The 21,291-nt window shown below is 44.0% G+C and overlaps 1 protein-coding gene across 1 annotated transcript in view; it reads right to left on the reverse strand.

Moving 5' to 3' along the window:
* Window positions 1-21,291, reverse strand: part of GRK3 (G protein-coupled receptor kinase 3) — a 66,195-nt gene that overhangs the window by 13,740 nt on the left and 31,164 nt on the right. Inside the window, exons 4-15 of the mRNA XM_027689340.1 lie at window positions 18,051-18,152; window positions 17,098-17,172; window positions 16,056-16,117; window positions 14,917-14,968; window positions 14,208-14,299; window positions 11,292-11,391; window positions 5,609-5,687; window positions 5,037-5,167; window positions 4,163-4,257; window positions 3,204-3,311; window positions 445-511; window positions 168-268 (exon numbers count right to left, since the gene is read on the reverse strand). Coding sequence (XP_027545141.1) covers window positions 168-268; window positions 445-511; window positions 3,204-3,311; window positions 4,163-4,257; window positions 5,037-5,167; window positions 5,609-5,687; window positions 11,292-11,391; window positions 14,208-14,299; window positions 14,917-14,968; window positions 16,056-16,117; window positions 17,098-17,172; window positions 18,051-18,152 — 1,064 coding nt within the window. The remainder of the gene's footprint in view (window positions 1-167; window positions 269-444; window positions 512-3,203; window positions 3,312-4,162; window positions 4,258-5,036; window positions 5,168-5,608; window positions 5,688-11,291; window positions 11,392-14,207; window positions 14,300-14,916; window positions 14,969-16,055; window positions 16,118-17,097; window positions 17,173-18,050; window positions 18,153-21,291) is intronic.

Below are 21,291 nucleotides of genomic sequence, written 5' to 3' on the forward strand. Positions count from 1 at the left end.
CAAAGGAAGCTGAAATGTAATTCCATGCAGCAGCACTTTTTAATGTTCTCTTTCTAAAATTAAAATCCTCACAACAGGAAGCAGATTTTTACTTGAAATGAATTCACTCATTGACAGAGAAGTGGAAATTTTTCAAGGCAGTGGTCCAAGGAGAAGACAACACCTACCTTCTTCCTTGGCATCCAAGCCTCTTGCTCACATCCCGCTGCAGGAGCCCTTCCAGAAGGGACTTCAGTTCAGGAGAAAATGAGTCTGGGAGCTCCACGTTCTATGAGGAAAGGAAGTACAAAGAGGTATTTCATGATGGAAGTTGTGTGATCTGATTTCTTTTCTTGGAGAGAAAAGAATACAGCAAATACAGCTGTGTACAGGTGTGTAGTTCCAGTTTTTAGGGGAAATAAGGAGTTTAATAACATGGGGAGTGTAACTGTGCCCAGGCCTTACCACGGTGAGCGTCATCCGGTCGATCTCATGCTTATCTTTGGTTTTGTGCTGCCTGAAAGGACTGTGCCTGTGGAAACAAAAAAACCCCACACTAATAAATGTCAAGTCACAATGTATCAGAATACTTCAGCTGTGGCAAATCCAGGAAAGCGTGCAGCATCCTGTTAGCCCCATCCTTCCCCCTCATCAATCCTGTCCTGGAGGACAATCTGTCCAGTTACTCCACAGGAAGGTGGGAAGGAGGTTGGGTGATTCTCAAACACAGTGATCTGTCCTTAAAGATGTGGTTCAAGTGCCTCACCAATTAAATCTTTCTTCCAAACATCTGAACACCTAACAAGGAAACCCCAAGCAGTCATCACACAAAGGGGTTTAAAAACACGGATTTATATACGGAAACTGAACTCATCACCCCTCTAGAAGGGATAATGAAGTAAAACCTTCAAGTAAGCAGATGAAAGAGAGGGTAATCACAGATCCCACAGCATTAGCCACTGGGAAGACATTTGATGCTATCTGGTAGGTTATCAGCTTTTTCCCTTTCCTGCTTTAAAATTCTGGTTTGACTTTTCCTTTAAGCTACAGAAGACTGTGAAACATTAGAGATTTTCCACACAGTCCTTCATCAACAGCATGAAAGAAAGAAGCAGCATTGTAGTACGAGATTTTTTAATTAGATTTATGAGGGGATGATATTTTTCAAAATCAAAATTTATCAATTACATTAATTAGCTATTCTAAAGCCTTTTGTCTTGCCACATGGCAGTGTGTACTAGCATGTTTCAACTGGAGACCTGCTACTCCAGAGTTATTTTCCTTTTATCCTCAAAAATGTTCTGATGAATGGATCTGATGGACAGACCAGGACTTCCATTTGTCTGTTTTCAGGCATGACAGGTAAGAATAAATGGCTCCCACACAGCCTCCTGTACTCTGACAGTGAGGCTCTGAGTAGATCAGGGAAGCAAATGATTCACTGGGGACTTATGGGCAGATTTTGTGCCAGGCTAAATTTACTAAACACCAAGAAATGGCACCATGTGCCCAACCCTTGTTTTGGGATGTGTTTTAATTGGCTTCAGAACAGATGAGGAAGGATAGTTCACAGTGAATAATGCTCTGGCTTCTGGCCGACCACCGATACCACCCCACACGTCTCTGTCAGGGAGAACCACAGCCCAAAAGACTCAGATCTCCCTGACCCAGCCCGAGTGTCCGTGGGAAATGGGATTGTTCATCCCTGTGCAGTGTGTTTGTCACACAGCTTCGATCCTGAGAGGGAAGGGCCATGTCACAGTCAGCTGGATGCCCCAATCCTGTGCCCAAGTGACTCAGAAGAAAAGGTCTCCAAGACAGGATGAGGAGTCCACAGTGATTGTCTCCAACTCCCTGACAGGAAAGTAGAGCCAGGTGGGGGGAGTCGGGCTCTGCTCCCAGGGAACAAGGGACAGGATGAGAGACAAGATCTCAAGCTGTGCCACGGGAGGTTCAGGTTGGACATCAGGAGGAATTTTCTCATGGAAAGGTGGGCAGGCTTTGGAAGGGGCTGCCAGGGACGTGGTGGACTCCCCACCCCTGGAAGTGTCCAAGAAACAACTGGGCATGGTACTCAGTGCTCTGGGCTGAGGGACAAGGTGGGGATAGGTCACAGGTTGGACTTGATAATCTTGGAGGACTTTTACAACCCCATTCTGGAATTCTGTGTGTGACAGATGGTCTCCTCCCTCCTCCCAGCAAACCCAACCCACCGTGTCCTGCTTCCTACAGAATTCTTCAATTAATATTCAACAGAGCACTGCTCCTAGCTACACTGTCTGTACTTTGAAATAGATGTTTTTGGCAATTTAAACACCATTTATTTATTTGCACATTTATCTAGTCTATTTTGTGCACAATTAATGTTAAATTGATACAGCTCGAGAGTTCAATTCACAAGTTACACACTGACCTTTTTTTGTACAGTGTCTGCACAGGGATAAGAGCTTATAATTAATTACAGTTAATTATGTGTGAGGACACAGGATGATCTAATGACCAATCTTTACACAGAAATACTGCGAAAAGCTTAAAAGATTTCTTCTTGTTTGCCATTAACACTGAAGATGCCATTTCCAACAAGCACTTGCCCATCAGTGCTTGTTGACTGCTCAGATAAATCCTGTGGTATTAATCAATTCTACACACATAAGTTTAATAAGAAGGTAATTGCTGATAAAGCTGTAATTATCATGTACCTTTGGACACTGATAAGGTAACAGGAAAGATTCAGCACATGGAAGGATTCAAACTTTGTACCTGACCCAAACTGAAGGAGGGAAGGCTGAGTATCCCATAAAAAGGGACCAGTACAGCCAAGAGTTTCACCACAACAGCAGGTCTTAGGCATAAAATGAAGCCCATAATTTAACAGGGCTGCTCAGAGTACTTGAGCAGTGAGTAACATCACAGCATTTAAAATACTATCAGCTGCCAAGAGATGAGTAAACTGCTGTCAGTAGCAGTCAAAGAGCAGATAGAGCATCTGCCTTCCTCATGTCCCACACCTGCACCTGCTACAGGACTCAGGATTGGGTTTGGTTTGGTTTGGTTTGCAAGAGAAAAGCCTGGTTCAGTCTCATGCGCAGACGTGGTCTAAGCTGCAGAGTGGGAAGTCAGGTATCATTTCAGGTAATCTGTAACACATCATGCATTAGCATTTGAAGGGACAGACAAGGAGGAGGCCCAGGCTCAAAAGGGAAAGAAGAAGAGCCTTCACTCACCCCCTCAGCAGTTTGAACAACATGCAGCCCAGGGAGAACCAGTCGGCACTGCTGTCGTACGCTGTGCCCTTCTGGAGCACCTCGGGGGCCATGTACCCGTGGGTACCTCTGCAGAGCAGAAAGGGGAAAAGCTTCATTACAATCAACAGTATCATTAAAAAAAAAAACAACATTAAAAATCAGTGTTTTCTCAATAAGACAGTCTAATTTAAAAAGAACTCATTTTAACCATGATCTTATTTTGCTTTCAGTGGGTTTCCTATGTCTCCTTTCACCTACGCTTGGGTGACCACAGGACCCCTCCTCCCAAACTCACCGCTGGGCACCACTAGAAGAAGCCACCAGGTATTGCTTTTACCCTTGACACAATCAAAACATAAGAACTTTTTTCAAGAAGCTACTGAATTGCGAATCTTTTGAGGTGTGACAGGCTGGAGCTTTCCTTTTTGCATAAATTATGAGACTAAATCAGGGCAAATGAGGACCTAAGAATAAAACATGCCAGGTAAGATGTGAATCTACACACAACCCCAGGAAGTCAGATCCCAGTTAAGACCTAATGCCAAGAGGCAGAATGGAACTAGATCTACCACCAGTTCTACAAAGATCCAGAAAGACACAATAAGTCCTGTTTTTTAGTCAGTTTTGGAATATTTAATTATCCATTTAGGACAATTAAAACAATCTGGTACTTTAACTCAGTCAGGTTTTTCTCTGAGCAGTGAATCATTCTGAAATAATGTGTCATCTCCCAGCCATGCCTACACATCAGCTGCTACAACTGTGCAGGAAAACAGGGAGAGGAGACTAAAAAACCCCATTAGAGCCTCCAGCTTAGCAAGCCTGGGCCACACATGTGTCATTTTATTCCTTTAGGCAAAGTTAAATTATAAAGACAAATTCAGGACGTATTTAGCACTACCTGTACCTACAGCAGAGCTCCCAGACACAATACTTACACACTGGCATGTGGCTTCTTTTTGGAGAAATCACAAGCCAGCCCAAGGTCTGATATCCTCACGTGCCCGTGTTCGTCCAACAAGATATTTGCAGGCTGGAAATCAGACACAGGAAGGTGATTGCTTGGAATCCTCCATCTGACAGAACTGCAAATTCTCAGAGCACAGTAACTCAAACATCAATACTCTCTGGTAATTGGTAATTACCTTTATTAATTTAACATCAATATACCAGACACTTTCTAGGTAAAATCTACATCCTCACAGAGCGCTACCATCAACTCCACAGGTTGTGAAATACTGAATAACAGACAAGAAAAACCAGGCACGGTTTGAAACACAAAGCACACAATAAATGAATAAATCTATTTTGGCTTCAAGTCCTACTTGGTTTTGGTTCTTTCACAGTTGGGTCTGTGTGTGGCTCTTACACCTTTTATTTGCAATCTCTGTGCAGACTTTTGTCCCCTTTTGTTGCCATTTGGCTCAGGGACACCTCTCTGGGAACTGTCCTCAACTTCCTAACTGTCAGTGAAACACCCCCAGCAACTGTCCTCCTGTTAGCCCCCCATTACACACACAGAGGCCTCTTTCAGGGCTCCCAGAAATACAGTGTATTCTCTAAATTATTCCTGTAACCGAGCAGGTGAGATAAGTAACACTGCCCAGGATTTATTGGGATCCCAAGGAAGCCTCTCCCAGGCTGGTTAAACTGGATAATGGTACGGATTAGAAAGATTTTGAAAAGTTATTACAAAAATCAGGCAGATAAAAGAAATAATCCTCCCTAGAAAAGGTTTCAGGTGAGATAATCCATTGTTGTCAGTGTGCCTGGACTGTTTGCTGCCTGTGTGATGCAGTCAGTAACCATTACCTTCAGGTCTCTGTACACCACGAAGCGATTGTGCATGTGTTCTAAGCCCAGGATGATTTCAGTAGCATAAAACCTCATTTCTTTTTCAGAAAACACTCCATGCTGGGAGAGGTGGTAGTGCAAATCTCCTCCTATAACGAGAAGAATGGAGATGCAATTAAATAAACAGTAAAATCTTGCCCTGCAGGCAGACAGGGTGATGTTGGGGGGGGAACAGCACAGCATTTTTAGGTTCTTATCACCTGTGGAGCAGACAGACCCAGCCCTGCCCTCTGCAAGTCCTATAAGGGCAGAATAGCTGAGAAAGTTAATAAATAAATCTGATTTATCTGAAACTGCATTTTAAAAATACATTTACTTCATATACATTTGCACTCGGTGACTAATCCAGCAACTTCAGTCTTTTTGCAAAGGATTTTCACAGCAAGTAAAAGGCACTAATACACAGTGGTTTGTGGAGAACTGAATATATCAGCACATAGAGCAGCCCAGGCTTGAGGGACCAAGCACCTCAGCAAACCTCCTGCCAAAATTTCTGTAACATCATCATCATCTGCTTAAGTCTTGCTTACCATTCATGAGGTCCAGAATGAAGCAAAGTTTGTCAGGGGTGTGGAAGGCATAGGTCATACAGACTATAAAAGGACAGTCCTGGAAGGGAAGAGCAAAGAGGTCACCACGGATAATGAGCAAAGTGTGACTTAGAGAAGCTAAAAATACAGGTGGTATTTTTCCTGTGATATTTGCCAACATTCAGAGGTTCTATCCTCACCCAGACAGGAAATGCAGCTCCAGTGGTAACCCCTGTCCCTGGCTGAGGTCCCCTGCCCAGGTGACAGTGAAGGGGATCTGCCACTGCCACTGCCCTCGGCTCCCTGGCAGCATTTCCAGCAGAGGACTGAAGGGACATGAACACAGCAGGCAGGAAGTTGGGACTCTGGAGCACGTGCAATGCTCGGGAAGCAGCAACCGCAACATTCAGATTGTGCAAAGCCCACAGCACAAGGTCAGTGGGTGCAGATTTGGGAGGTCACAAGGTTGGTCAGGGCAGATTTGGGAGGTCACAGAAGAACAGTCAGGGACAGGGATGGATGACACCCTCACCTCCTGATGCACCTTAACCTCAATTCACCTGATGTTCAAGACAAGCAGCCATAGAAATACAACTGGAAAATCACCTATTTATTCCAAAGGTCTACTCAGCATGTTGGTACCTCCATAACGCATTCAAAGCCACTATGGCAGCAGGCTGGCAGAGTTTCCTCTTCATTGTGCCTGTGCTGGATGTAAGTGGCTAATTCATAGAAATATGGAATTGTTTAGGTTGGAGAAGCCTCTAAGATCATCGAGTCCAACCATTCCCCCAGCACTGCAAGGCCAACACTAAACTATGTCCCCAAGTGCCACATCCATATGTCTGTTAATATGCCCAGAGATGGTGACCCCTGGGAAGCCCATTTCAGGGCTGGACAACCCTTTCCATGAAGAATGGTCACTGCCCTGGTCCTGCTGGCCACATTACTGCTGGTGCAAGCCAGGATGTTCTTGGCTAATTAACAGGGAGTGGCTATTACCTCATCAACCTCTTCAAAGCCATAAAAAACAGAATCCCAGAATCCCAGAATGGTTTGGGTTGGAAGGGACCTTAAAGCTCATCTCTTTCCAACCCTCTGCCAGGGGCAGGGACACCTTCCTCTAGAAGGACGTGGTATGAAGGGCTGTTTGGTGAGTCTGCAATGAACCCTTCAGGAATGGCCAGGCTGCCTGACCAGGCTGGGCTGCACCATCCCATGTCCAACCCCAAGGCATGGAGGCCAACAGGAAGACGAGCCAAGATGAGATGAACTGCTGAGGACCAGGACACCCTGCAGGAAGCACGAGCACGACCTAACATGACTTAAACAATGTGTTAAGCGCTGTAGTATTGATAGTGAAAGCTCTGGGAATCTCTAACAGGAACTGGTTTCCTTCCCAATTTAGAAACAGCAAAACACGATGGCCTTGGGCAGCGCGGGGGCCGCGGGCCCGGCTTGGGGCCGCCCTGGGGAGCAGGAAAGGGAGGGACAGCAGCACTGTCCCACCAGCCAGACAGTTCAGTCGGTCCATCCTTCCATGAGGTTGAAATACAGAGCTCTATATGCTCGACTGCAACCCCAGAGATCCCCACAGTGCCTGGACACATCCTGCCCTCACACTCAGACCCCACCGTATGTTAATTTTAATTCTTCAAACAATAACCCCTAACACCCCTCTGCAGAACTAATGCCTGCAGAAGGTAGGGATGTGTGTGAAACACCTGCAGAACATCCATGAAAAACTCCAGATTCACAAATGGGCCTAAAAATAAGGACCCTGTAGGCAAGGCAGTAGCATCTAACACAAGATACCACCTCTGGTTATGAACTCTGTATTGGGGATATTGTAGGTATCACTTAACTTCACAACAACAGCTTTAGTAGAGTTATTAACTTAATTTTCTGTATCAACTGAGTAATTCAGAAGTGTCCCCAAGCAGGATTCCTAAAATCTCAGAGCAACCTAATTACCCAGAAGGATTTAGTGCTAGAATTTAACCACCGTACATAGACAAATAAAAGGGTTTTACTACACCAGAACATAACATGCTTCTGTTTTTATGGATTTTAAAAATAAAAGTTATCTGGAAGTGTAAATGTGATGCATAACTCATTTTTATGCAAGCATTCCTAATTTAATCAATACCTTCTCCCTGTAACAGAGAGAAAAACTGTACGGCAGTAATTTTCTTACATAAAAACCACTGCAAAGGAGTATTTTCCAGCATAAAAATTAAAAAAACCCTATAGTTATATTTTTAAATGACACATAAAGCAATAAATCCAATTTCCCAGGAGAGCAATACTTTGCTACAGTCAAGTTTCTGCTCTGATGAAAATAAGTGACAGTATGACATTAATGTGTGAATTAAGATCAGTTTGGAAAGAGTTCCTTAAATCCAAACAATCCTGGATTGAGTCCAGAAAACTGCTTAAGTCACATTTTAGATAATAAATCATGTGGAAGGAAAAAAATATTACAATAACTATAAAAAAACTGTAGAAATGTGATATTTTAAAGACATTAGCACATTAACAAGTGCTCTAGAAGGAAACCTTTGCTTCTGACCCTTCCCTGAAAGACAAGCATCCGGCTCTGGAGCACAAAATGACAGCAAACAGGGGACGAAGGTGCTCAGAGCACACAGAGCTGTGTCCCACTTAACTGGAGGGCAGCTGAGAAAAACCACATTATTGATCTCAGATGGTTATTGCTCAACCTGCCCCTGCCCATGGTGGGATTCCTGGGGTGTCCTGTGCAGAGACAGGAGCTGGACTTGGATGATCCTCATGGGTCCCTTCCAACTGAGGACATTCTAAGATTATATTTATCATCCCTTGGATGAAATCCTGAATCCAGCCATCTCAAGAGCTGGATGAGGCAGCTGAACTGCCACGTTTTTTTAGAAGGAAAGAACTGGGAGCCACAGCAGAGAGGAGCCACAGCCCTGCACAGCCCCTGGTCTTGCAACAAGCAGTTGGAATGATCCCCTCCTACCTTCAGGAAAGGATTTATGGAATAACCACTTCCTTCCACAAAGAGCACCTTGGGGCTGGCTGGTTTCACATGGTCCATCAGCAGCAATGGTCTTTGTGATTTTTGCATTCCATTTTTTGAAGAGAAATTAGGCAAATACTGGCTATTACAGAAAATAAGTGTTTGGGGTTTTTTTAACAGAAAATAATATTTTTTCCTTACTCTGCCACCAACCAACGATTTCACAATGCACTTCCAGCCCGAACATCTCTGTGGGAAGGGAAGATGGGGCCTGTGTCTTACAGAAGAGGAAACACAAACCTCAGCGACAGTTTGTCCACGTTACACCCACAGTGACAAAGCACAGACACCAACGGAGACCCGAGTTCCACAGAGCCCAGTTTGGGGTTATCAGGCCCTTCCAGGCAGCTTCAGGGGCTCTGCAGAGGTGCCTGTTGCACTTCTGAGTTCACTGGCCATGAAAAGCTGTTCTCACCATGCAGCCACAACAGACTCCAACATGGGAGCTCCTGACTCCAGGACTGGTTGTGGATGCCAAAATTTTAGGTGGATTAACAGCACTGATTACACAACCAGATGTGTAATCGGCACAGCTGTTATTGTGCCTTTTGCAGAGACATCTGGGTTCCCAGTTAAATGACTAACTGTACTGTGATGAACTTCCCAGTTCCATGTTGTTCCGGGCAGCACATAACTCCTGTCCCTGGGCATGGCACGTGCCACTCCAACCTCACAGCTCCTATTCAGGAACTAAAGGAATTCTCTTACTCCATCACTTTCAGACCTATTTCATCCTGCATATTCCAAGTGCTCCAGCCTCTCCTGCCCAGGTGTACCCAAACTGAATGGGCAGCACTTCATACAAAATTTCTCTTCTAACTCTTCCAAATTTCTGAGAATCTAAAAGAAACTACACTCTAATGACCTGATAATCCTAAGGAAAGAAACCAATGGTTCCTCTTGCTGCTCCACTGCTCAATGCCTCCTGTGTGCTGGCCTGTAAGAAAACTGCCTTCACCTGCAGCAGCTTGTGAACGATTCTCTTCCCATCATTAGACATGAAAATTCACATTCAGTGCTGGAGCCACAAAATCACAAATTAAAGTTAATGGGACAATTATTACTCATTTGCCTCAATTTCTTGTCCAGTCTCTACTATAGACCTTCTCCCCCATCTCTCAGGACTCCTGACACTCCTGGACAACCCACAATTTATCTCTGGTGAAAACAGGTAACGATTAAAAGTCTAACTGATAAATCATAGATCCTAGAAGGGTTTGGGTGGGAAGGGACCTTAAAGATCACCCAATTCCACCCCCTACCATGGGCAGGGACATCTTCCACCATCCCAGGATGCTCCAAGCCCTGTCCAACCTGGTCTTGGACACTTCCAGGGATGGGGCAGCCACAGCTTCTCTGGGCAACCTGTGCCAGGGCCTCACCACCCTCACAGGGGAGAATTCCTTCCTAATATTCCATCTAATCCTGCCCTCTGTCACTGGGAAGCCATCCCCCCTTGTCCTGTCACTCCAGGTCCTTGTCCAAAGTCCCTCCCAGCTCTCCTGAAGCGCCTTTAGGCATTGGAAGGGGCCTTGGGTTAGTGGTGACCTTGGCAGTGCTGGGATAATGGCTGGACTCGATGATCCTAAAGGTCTTTCCCAGCTTTTATGATTCTCTTATCTCTGCAAGATACAGACCCGAGAACAAAGCCCAGGATTTGCCATTTTGGAATCCAAAGCAGGAATCCTCACATTCCAGGTACTTATGCTCTTTGCACACCTGTTGTACAAGCCTGGAACAAACCAACACACAATTCTGTGTCCGCAGGGAATGGGGACGTGTTTCCACAGAGCTGCACACTGAGTGTTTAGTTCATACACCACAATGTGAGGAAAAGGAACCTTTCCAGCAGCATCGCCCGTAGCCATGGTGACATGAGCCAGCTGCCAGGTTTGTGCAATGAGGGCAGAGCACTCCAAGGGATCCAAGACCTCCAATCCTGCCTAGAATTCCTTTGAGCCCAACACACTATAGCCACCATGGAGCACCTGCAGGTCCCAGAGCTGGGGGAGCCAATGCCAGGGGGCAGGTAGCTTTTTACACACACTAGTGATGGGTTCAATTTTAAATAGACTTTAATTTTAATTAATTCAATTTTTAAGCAGATTAGATGGGCAGCCTGGCTTGGTACACCTTGATAGGTACTCAGCTAAAGTACATAAAATCCAAAAGGAAAACTTGGATAATATCAGTCACAGGAAAGGGAGGATGAACAGGTAACTGGAGTTGTCTCTGCAACAGCACCTTAGATTCTGCATCACTACTACAAAACTATAGGAAAAAAAGGCATTTTTTTACAAGACAGAATCTTGTTTTGGAAACATTTCAAATAGAAATACTTGAAAAAGGAATATTTAAAAAATCAGGAGGAGGGGAGAATGAATTACCTAAGAAATGGGCACCCCCTCAAGCCTCTGTAGCCGAGAGGCTCATTCTGCAGCACCCAAACTGACAAGCAAGTTTGGTTTTCCCTTCTCATTTCAGACACACTGTTAAAATCAGGGGGAGGCTCAGGTGGGGGTTAATTTTTGCATGTCACACAACTGAATTGATGGAATATGCATTATATGTAACAGCTTTTATATTATATGGAAGAAAGAATAACAAGTCAGTGATACTTACTCCTGTACTGACAAGAGACAGCATAATTCTTTCATTTAAGGCTAATGTTTCTCCTTGCTTCATCTTGATTCTCTTCTTATCTAAACATTTCATTGCATACCTGAAAATAACAACCATTCAGAAAAAGCACCACAAAACTCCTTTATCAGTACTATTCACCAGCAGTGAGGCCATGCACATCTACAGGATCCTGTAAGTAAGCTCTATGAAAGACTTAAAACCTAAGACTAAAAAATAATTTCAGGCTAAACACAAAATCTCCAAACTCTCCCAGAATTAACACATTTCCAGCAGAAGCCTCCTAAGAGAGAAATGTGCTTTAACAAGTAACTCTGTGTCCAAACCACCACAGTGGGATAGGAATTACATATCGTACATTTATTTTTTAATACCTACAAACAAGGATCTGCCATAGGAATTAAATAACAAACTCTGTTATGGTTCCATTTCATTCCAACAGTTTCAGCTCTACCAGGAAAGCAATATCTTGAACACACGCTGAGTTTTATATATATATTTTTTTAAGTTTTCTTTCTACTCAGAAAAAGGTCAGATACACACAAGAAAGCTTTTTTAATCTTCTACCATCTGTGCTACACAAATTAATAAAATTGTGCTCAAAAAGAATGTTACCCTAACAACCATCAACCACAGGAGGATATGATGTAGGCTGGAGATTTTTCCAAGACGTTGGGTGAGTCCACTAATAGACAACAGTGAGAAGGACACGTGTTCCCACACAGAAGATTCCTAGACATGGGCACCCATGGATTTTTAGGAAAACACCATGTTACAGCATTGCACCAACACTCAGCCCCTGCCTCACTGTGCCTGCCCCATCCAGACCCAGGGCCTCACCTTGGCCCCAGCTCCCTAAACCAGCCACATCATTCCTGCCATGCACATGTTGGGAGTGAGGGGAGTGAGAGTGAACACACTGGAACCGTGAGTTTCCAAACTGGGAATATATTCATGGCACGTGCTCTTGCTGTGGAGGCTGTGAAGGGTGACTATAAATAACCCCTGACACGCTGCCCTGCCCTGCTCTGGTGTCCCTGATCAGAGAGTGACTCAAGGCTGACAGAAATCATGGAACCCCAGAATGGTTTGGGTTGGGAGGGACCTTAAAGCCCATCTAGTGCCACCCCTTGCCATGGGCAGGGAGACCTTTCGCTAGAACAGGTTGCTCCAAGTCCCATCCAACCTGGCCTTGGACACTTCCAGGGATGGGGCAGCCACAGCTTCTCTGGGCAACCAAATTCCAAATCAAGTCTCTCGCTGGTCCTGCTGTCCCTCCCCCTGGAATGCTGGCTGCATCCTACTTCTGGTGCCTCTTTGGACATCCTTGCAGGGGTGATGGTGACATGACAGGAGCCTCAGGTGCGTCTGTGGTTAGTGGAACACTGCTGGTGTTACCTGGGGGGGGTGGTTCCCACGCTCCTTTCAGGCAGTAAGTGCAGCAGAGGCAGCATCTACACTGGACAGGATCTGGATTAGGGATGGGTAAACAGGTTTGGATTAAGAAAGAACTAAACCAAACCTCTACCCAGAGGCTGAACCTAATCTAAAGTTTTGCTTCAAATTTGAAAAAAAGGTTGGTTTTCCCACATTTCCCTCTATTTATATCTGATAAAACCTGTCCTTTGCTTCACTCTTCCTGCTCTTTTCACTTCCCAAGGTTTATCAGCCTCCTGTAAGAGCCAAACTCAGGCACGAAGACAGCTGGGACTCTGAAAACTGCCTCTTTGGGGATGCCTGCTTAGTGTGCCTCAAGCTAAATAAAATGTTTATTTTTGTACATGGACAAATCAACTAATTGTACATGGACAAAAAAGCACCAAGGCAAGAATAAAGCCAGTGTTGTTAGTAAGAGTATCAATATAATACTTGAAGTCACTGCAAAAATACTGAGTATGACAGCAACATTAAGATGTCTCCCACTTGTTACAGCTCAGAGGTTTATTATTATCAGGAGTGCCAAGCACACAACTGCCAGAGAAGCCAGCTGGAACTAGAGACATGGCACCTCAAACATGCCATGCTCTCTTGGAAAAGAAATGTTTAAGGATTGTCCCTGGACTAAAAGTGTTAGGAGAAAAGCAAGATGAAAGGGGCAGGGTGGGGTGTAAATAAATAAATGGATAGATAGATATTGAGAACAATTTGTTAAATCCATGCCCGGATGTTCAAATCAGAACATAATGGGACAAGGATGCCTAGAAATTGAAATCTGATGATCAGGAGAAGTGTGGGAATGGTAAGACCACAAAAAGAACAGAAAAACCATCCAGGGTTGATCCTGGAGTTCCCACAGAGAGCTCTGTGAAACACAGATTCAACACTGGAACTATATGCTTCCAAATGTCAGCAAGGATCACTGCTTTCACCATAGATCAGGGCAGACACTGATGCAATTCCCCAAATCTGGAATAGCACACTTGGAATCTGCCCTGGCACAGCCCAGGTTTCCCAGCACTGATAGTGGGTCCCTACAGCCCCTCCAGCCCCACGTCAGCACCGGGGATGTGACAGGCTGAACCTTCTGCAGGTGACACCTGACCCACCACCACGGATTCCTGGGAATCTGCACTGCCAGCCTCTGATCCAGGGAATTCTTTAAGCACACAATTAATTGTAATGTGCAGTTTCCATTGATTCTGACAGGACATTTCAGTGCAGGATGTGCCCAAGAGCTCTGGGAGACTGACCCACTGCATGGCACAGAACGGGACCAAAGAGCAAACTGAGCCTAAAGATGAGCCAGAAATCAGAACCTCTTGGGATAAAACTTAACTACAAAGACCTTTACAGTAACATGACACTGTTTTCCAGTGATTTCCTAAGAAATGACTGGAAGGATTTCCTTAGTAGTTCAGAGTTTACAGTTACCTCTGCAATACAGTGTGTGATACTCACATTTTTCCAGTGTCTGCTTTTCTGCAGCCGTACACTTCGCCAAACCCCCCTCTTCCTATTATTCTATGTACACTAAAATCATTCATGGTCAGCTGCAAGTGGGGAAAAAAAAAACAAACAGAACAAAACCTTCATTTTTCAGCATTAAAAAAATTACTGTAAAAACGTCTAAATGTGTTGAGACACTCAGCTACTGTAATTCATCAGCATTTATTGTGTTGGAAAAGGAGCCTCTTTTTGTTTATATTTCAATGTATTTGCAAGCATTACAGTGTGAAGTAGGAACAAGGGGAATGAGGTGGTTGTTCCCAAAAAACTGCCAGTCTCATTCAGGGCTATTTTCACAGCCCAAGCTGTCATGGAGCAGTGCAGAGGGACAAAGGCAGAGGCCAAGGGAAGGGGTCCAAAGGGTGCTGGGGCCACGGCAGGACTGCAGCGGGAGAAGGAGTTGGAGAGTGACTGGAGCTGCTAAAGAGCAGCATTTCTGGCAGTTCAGCTCCTTCAGCCATCAGAGAAATCCAAATTCTATTAAGTGAGGACAGGCAGAAGGGATGTCCAGACAGGAATAGTCAAGGCTGTGTCTAAGAATAGCAGAGCAGTGACATCCACCGCCCTCCTTAATGAGGCCTTTGCAGAGCAGGATTCAAAACTGAACATTCTCTTTCCTGTACCAGCCTTTGACAAGATAAATATACTTGTAAGTACTTACATGAATATTTAGCTCTACGTTTTTCCATTGACAAAATCTAGTAAACTTGTCACTGTAAAAAAAAAAAAAGTTTAGAAGTTGTCTGAGACTATTGTGTAAAGTATTACAGGAAATGTCAAGACTCTGATATTTAAAATCTAGTCTGAGCTAGGGCGTGGAGTGGTATTTAATAAATGACAGCCTTCCTTTCACCAACTGTAATCTTACCCCCACCAAGAAAAACAATTCCTAGGAAGAGCACATTTTGTATTTTACATCCTTGTAAGAGAAAGAGAGCAGATAACCTTATCCCTGTAAGTGCTCAGTGTGTCCCCACATCTCTCTTGCAGATGGTTTTTAATTTTTAAACAACTACGTTTGGAACTAACAAACATTTAAATTACATCAAGAGAAAGATAATTATAAGAAAACAGAAGCAGCTCGATTTATGTTAATGAACCTCCATATACTCCAAGGAACATTTTAAACTCATCTTATCTTAAAATAGGAAAAATATCAGTAATACCACAGGCTCTTGGAAAAAAAAAAAGCTGCTTATTTCTACATGAATAATTAAGTATTTATTTTCAGAGTAAGAAATAACAGTTTTATGGAGGCATTTTTACAATTATCACAGAATAGCATCAAACCAGTTTAGAGAGTGGATTTGGGTGTTGCTGGGTGAGAGCTGAGCTTTCCAGACCCTGTCCACAGGAGCAGCTCTATTCAGGTTAGAAGGGCTGCTCTGCTGAGCCAGGTCTGTGCCTGGAATTCTTTATCACACCTTTTCTGCTTAATTTCAGGTTCCCAGTCATGAACCACAACAACTGGGCCTCTAATCCCACACCAGAAATGGTCACTCATAGAATGCCCCCAAGAACCCGGTTCTGCCTTTTTAAACCTTTGAGCCCCAACTCCAGCACATTATTGCTGTTACTGAGAAATCCATTATCTTTACAACTGTTCCACTCATACATCCTGACATTAATCAGGACATCCCACAAAGCTGGTTACTTGCAAAGTTTGCTGATAAACTCCATTTAATTAACAGGGCATTATTAGACATCTCTGGCCTGATTTTACAGCAGTACTGAAGGGATCTGGCTTCCCACTACATCACATAACACAATGACAGTTCAGGTAATATGTCATGTTCATACCTTTCCATAAATTTTTGAAATATTTTTCCTCGGAGACTATCACAAATTTCTTCTATATATGGCTAAAAAGGGTGAAGAAACACAATTAGTATTTAAGCAGACAATAAATGGCTTTTGCAATCCCATCTATTACACAGAACTCTCAACAGCCCCACACAGCTCTAGCTCATGCTGTGTTTTCCTTAAGAAGCCTCAATGAAACATTTAAGCTTTATTTCGCTTCCAGAATCTGAGGAGGTGCCCTGAAGTCAAAAATAAAATATCTTCATGAGCTGGAAAACCTTCAAGGTTTACCTTGGGAGGGGGCAGGGGGGCAAAAGTTCTCGTCTCAAATGTATTTAAACAATAAATTGTCACCCCTGTGGAAACCAAACTTCCCAGAGTTGCTCTCTCATCTTTGTGGTGCTTCTCTCCTCTCTGTCCTTGCTAAGAGACCAGTACCTTCAATTCACAAGTGACTTTTCCAAGGGAAATCCCTTCCCTGGATGTGAGACAGCCCCCAGCAACCTCTGCTTTCCCCCAGCTAGTGCTGAGACATCCCCCAGCCCTGCAGGTACCAGTTTGTCATTTCTCCTCATTGCAACAGCCAGAGCAGCTCACGAGCAGCAAGAGAGATCAGGCAGGGGCAACCTCCACATTTTTGCAACACATGAAAATACATCAGATTTAGAGAAAAGACATTTAAGCTTACAAACACCCCCATGACTGATAAGACAATTTCTCCAGTTTAGTCTATCCTGACAGGATGAGCATCTTCTTGATGTAAAGTGATTTACTCTAAATCATTTAATGGCTTAAAATTACAGAACTATAAAAACTCCTCTGTTCCTATACCAAGGTATAGCTTGCTTTCATAAATGTGCTTAAAAATATTATAGATAAGAAGTGTAATTTGTAATTTTGACTTAGAAAAGCATTTCAATCCCACTAGTACAGCTCAGAATACATACCAATCCCATTTATTCTGTCTCCTAAAATAATATGTACAAAGTCACTTACTGTCAGAGAACTGAAGCTGAACATTCACACTGTGAAAGCTCACCTGAAAAAGGCTGGCTGGCACTTGTTTCTTGGCTAAATGTGTTTGCACATGATCTACAGCTTGTTTTGAGAAAGGCTTTTGGAAGAGAAAAAGAAAGATTTCAAACAGTTGGAGACGTCAGGAGTTTCATTTCAGGTCACAGCACTGTTGTTCTTTTCCTCATATGGAAAACCACCGATCCCAGAATTAAACAATACGGCCTCCCCCAGGTATATTACAGTGAATATTGGTGTGAAACATGCAGAATGATCCAGTAATATGATTATTCTAAAGCAGGAAGGCAGGAGAAGGGAAGATGAGGAGGAGGGTGAGATGATGCTCCTTTTAGAAAGCCATAAAAAATCCCATTTACAGGGACAGCTCCAGAGCCAGAAGTAGACACGGACTTTTTACTAATAAAATGATGTATTTTTGATGAAAAAAATGCTTAAACCCTTCACCCAAGGAACCAATCCACCAGGGTAAAACACCCTGCAAATCCTTTTTTCAAGTAAGAGTAAATGAAACTCTTAAAAACACATCAATGGGCCAAAACTTCAACTGGAGAAAAATGTGTATTTTCAGTGACTTTAACCAAGCTGCATCTGCCACAACGTGGCACACATCTGCACACACACCTGGCACTCATCTAATCTTATTTTAAAATAGAGATTTACTTTGAAGAAATATAAACCAGATAAATCTCCTGATACTTCCTTTGTGTACCACTAATAAACAGTTCAATAAAAATGGGCCCATCCTGCCAATCTTTACACCTCAATACTGCAATTGAAAAAATTAAAGCAAAGAGCTGAACTCAGCCAAAGCCAGAGCCGGGATTTCAAACAGAAATCCAGAGCTCTGCAAGTATTTGTAACGATTCCTTCAGCAATACTGTGAGTGAAACAGCAGATCTGCTGCATGATCCCTGCTGCCAGGGTACCCTGGGCAGGGGGAATTGGGAGGATACACACGTGGGAACAGGACAGCAGCTCCTTCATGATGTAGGTGTCGTAGATCTGCCGGCTGCGGGACAGCCGCTCCTCCTCTGAGTCCAGCTTCTCGTACTCCTTGATCTGCAGAAAGGGGACAGGGAGCATCAGAAAACTTCTAATGATTTTTCAGTCATTTGGCAAAAAAAAAAAAAAGCTTTATTTTGCTTTATTATTTTCTTAATTAACACTTAAAGGAAAACCACCTGCCACACCACAGTTACAGCTGATCTGAGACTTCCCTTCTAGCTTGGAATTTTCCAGCCCTGGCACAGCTGCCCAGGGAATGGTGGAGTCACCATCCCTGGAGGGATTTAACAGATATGTGGATGTGGCACTTGGGGGACATGGTCAGTGGTGGCCTTGGCAGTGCTGAGGGAACAGCTGGACTCAATGGTCTTGAGAGGTCTTTTCCCACCCAAACAATTCCCTGATTCTATGATCACAGCACAGTGGGTACAATGTCCAAGAACGAATATATGAGGCACAATTTCAAAATGTTCACATAGTTCAGCTACATGGTGAATTTGAACCCTAAAGGTGGCTAAAACACAGTTTCACAAAATATATCAAGTTTCCTCAGGTGTGCTGTAGGAGATCAGTATGTTCCTGGTGAAACAACAGAAATCCCTCGTGGTTCATTTACAGAACAAAACCTAACATCCAGTTCCAGAACAAAAAGTTCACCAAGTCCAAGAGCCCTTTGGAGCATATTTAGGGAAAGAGTTCTTCCAGGACTGACAGAACATAAGAACCATGCAAGATCTTTAGGGACAGGACCCAGCTCTGACTTGCTGGACTCTCCCAGCATCGGCCTCTGAGGTTCTGGGATCCAAACAAACGTCACTGTGCAGATTTGCTCCACACCACAGAATCCCAGAAACATTTAGGTTGGAAAAGACATCCAAGATCATCGAGTACAGTTATTGAGAGACAAACTGGGACCAACCTATCTTTGAAAGTGGAACATTAATTAAACTCAGTATCTTCCTGGTCGTACTCCTCTTGTTTGCTGATACGATAAGGCCCCAGTTCCACCCCAATTTGCCATCTGTGCTTCCTCCCCCTTGATACCAACTTATAATTAAAGTGATTCAAAATATCTTTGCTCAAGAAACACTTTTAATTAATGCAATGACACAAAATCATTAGAAGTACAGGAGGAAGCCTGATCTATATCTGATTGTCTTTCTTGAACACAAGCTCCTGCTCCTCTGTATTTGGTTGTTAAAGCTCTCAACTCTGCCCCCAGCGCTGAGGGCTCTCATGGCAGCCCCCCAGCCATGCTGGAGCCAGTCAGCATTTCCCACCTCCCCTTACAGTGGGATTCTGAATGAAGAAACCCTTTGTTTTGTAAAGGTTTGGATTTCAGGACAGCAGGTAACAAACATCCTCACCGGTGATCTCCCATCCTGGCTGGGAGAATGTCCCCCCACAGGCTGCCTGACACAGCTCATCACACAGGTGATGAGATCAGACCCAACACACTCCTGACATTGTCAAGAGCGACTTTTACATGTTTATTAAAGACAATGTTACAAAAAACCCGCAGCAGGAAGAGCTGAGAGTGTCCCATTTCTAACACACCCTGTCCCTGCCAGCACAGCTTCCACTCCTGATCTGGAGAGAAGGGAATGTCATCAGGTACCCTGGCAACCTGCAGCTCTTCTCTGGAAAAGGAGCTGACAAAGGATCTCCTCAAAAACTGGAATCAGAATTCATTTGTTTTCAAGCACCTAGAAGCACTTTTTTGTTCCTTTTTTTTTCCCCACTTCCTTTCCCCCTTTTTTTTTAAATTCCTTTTCTTTTCCTTTTGAAACCGATCAGGATGAATCACTCATCCCGTTAAATGCCTGATCGTGACTCCAGCTGCAGTGATATGAAATCCCTGGAGTACGGAGCTCTTCTACATCCAGCAATTTTTAATGTAGCAATGCACTCAAATTATTCTACGTGTAATAAATGCAGCAAGTAAATCAAATATGTAAAAAAAGGAAAAGCTCCTGGATCCGGTATGTCACAGAGGAAAACACAATGAGCCTCTCTTTAAATATCCTTAATGGGATTTTTCCAGAAGTACATGACAAAGCACTGAAATTCTTTTGAGGCGACACTTTGCTAATAACCTAAAAATATAATTTTGAATTGTTTCAGAGATAAAGAGGGAGCTAAAAATATCTTGCTAAACAATCTGGTACAACAGGCCTTTTTGGATTACTTATGACAGTGATATTGTCAGTGCATAAAAAGATGGAAATGATAGGAAAAGATCCATTATTGACAGCAGGTATCTGATCTGAGTGGGGGACAGTGTATCCCTGAGGACTGATCTCCAAACTGATCCCAGCCATTTGTGCTCGGAGCCCACTGGCACAAAAACATTTAAATTATCAGCTCAGAGTAAGGCAGACAGCTATCCCAGGGAGCAGCTCTAATTAACCCTGAGCAATCAGGCATGTGCATGTCTGCACTGAAACCAGCACCTGGGAGGGGATTAACTGTGGGTTTATAGTGTCACAAATGGAACAGGGAGTGAACGAAAGGAGGGATGCGGCTCAGGCCGTGCAGCAGAGGTGGCTGGGGAAGGACACAGCATGTTCCTTGGAATTATTGGTCCTTTGGGATGTGCCCTGGGCATGGTGCCTGTCAGCTCCTTCACTGAGTATCTCATGACAAGGGAGTAAAACTCACGGATCTAAAGCCACCTCTTGTGTCCCCCATCTGAGGATCCTCTTACCCCTGTGCAGCTCTGCCACAGGAACTCCCAAAACATCTCACAGAATCACAGGATATGCTGAGTTGGAAGGGACCCACAAGGATCATCGAGTCCAACTCCTGGCCCTGCACAGGACCATCCCCAAGAGTATCATCCAAACGCTTCTGGAACTCTGTCAGGCTTGGTGCTGTGACCACTTCCCTGAGGAGCCTGTTCCAGCAGCAGCTTTCTTCCTACCTCCCTCCCACCATGCCATGACACCCCAGCTGCACTCTGTTGGCTTTTCTACAGGTAAAAGGATGTTAGGGAAAGGCCTGAAGGGTTTGAGAGTGTCATCCCAACTCCAGCAACTCTCCCAGCTCCTTTCCTACCAGCTGTTCAAGAAAAATGGGCAAACCCCATCTATGCTACTTGAAATACTTTTTAAGAGTCCTATACCAAATCAGCAAGTTGATTAAATATTCACACTGCTACACATGGACCCCTTACTTCCCTCTCAGCATTCCC

This window comes from Neopelma chrysocephalum, unplaced genomic scaffold (assembly GCF_003984885.1).
Source record: "Neopelma chrysocephalum unplaced genomic scaffold, ASM398488v2 Primary Assembly neopelma1_77, whole genome shotgun sequence".
NCBI lineage: Eukaryota > Metazoa > Chordata > Aves > Passeriformes > Pipridae > Neopelma > Neopelma chrysocephalum.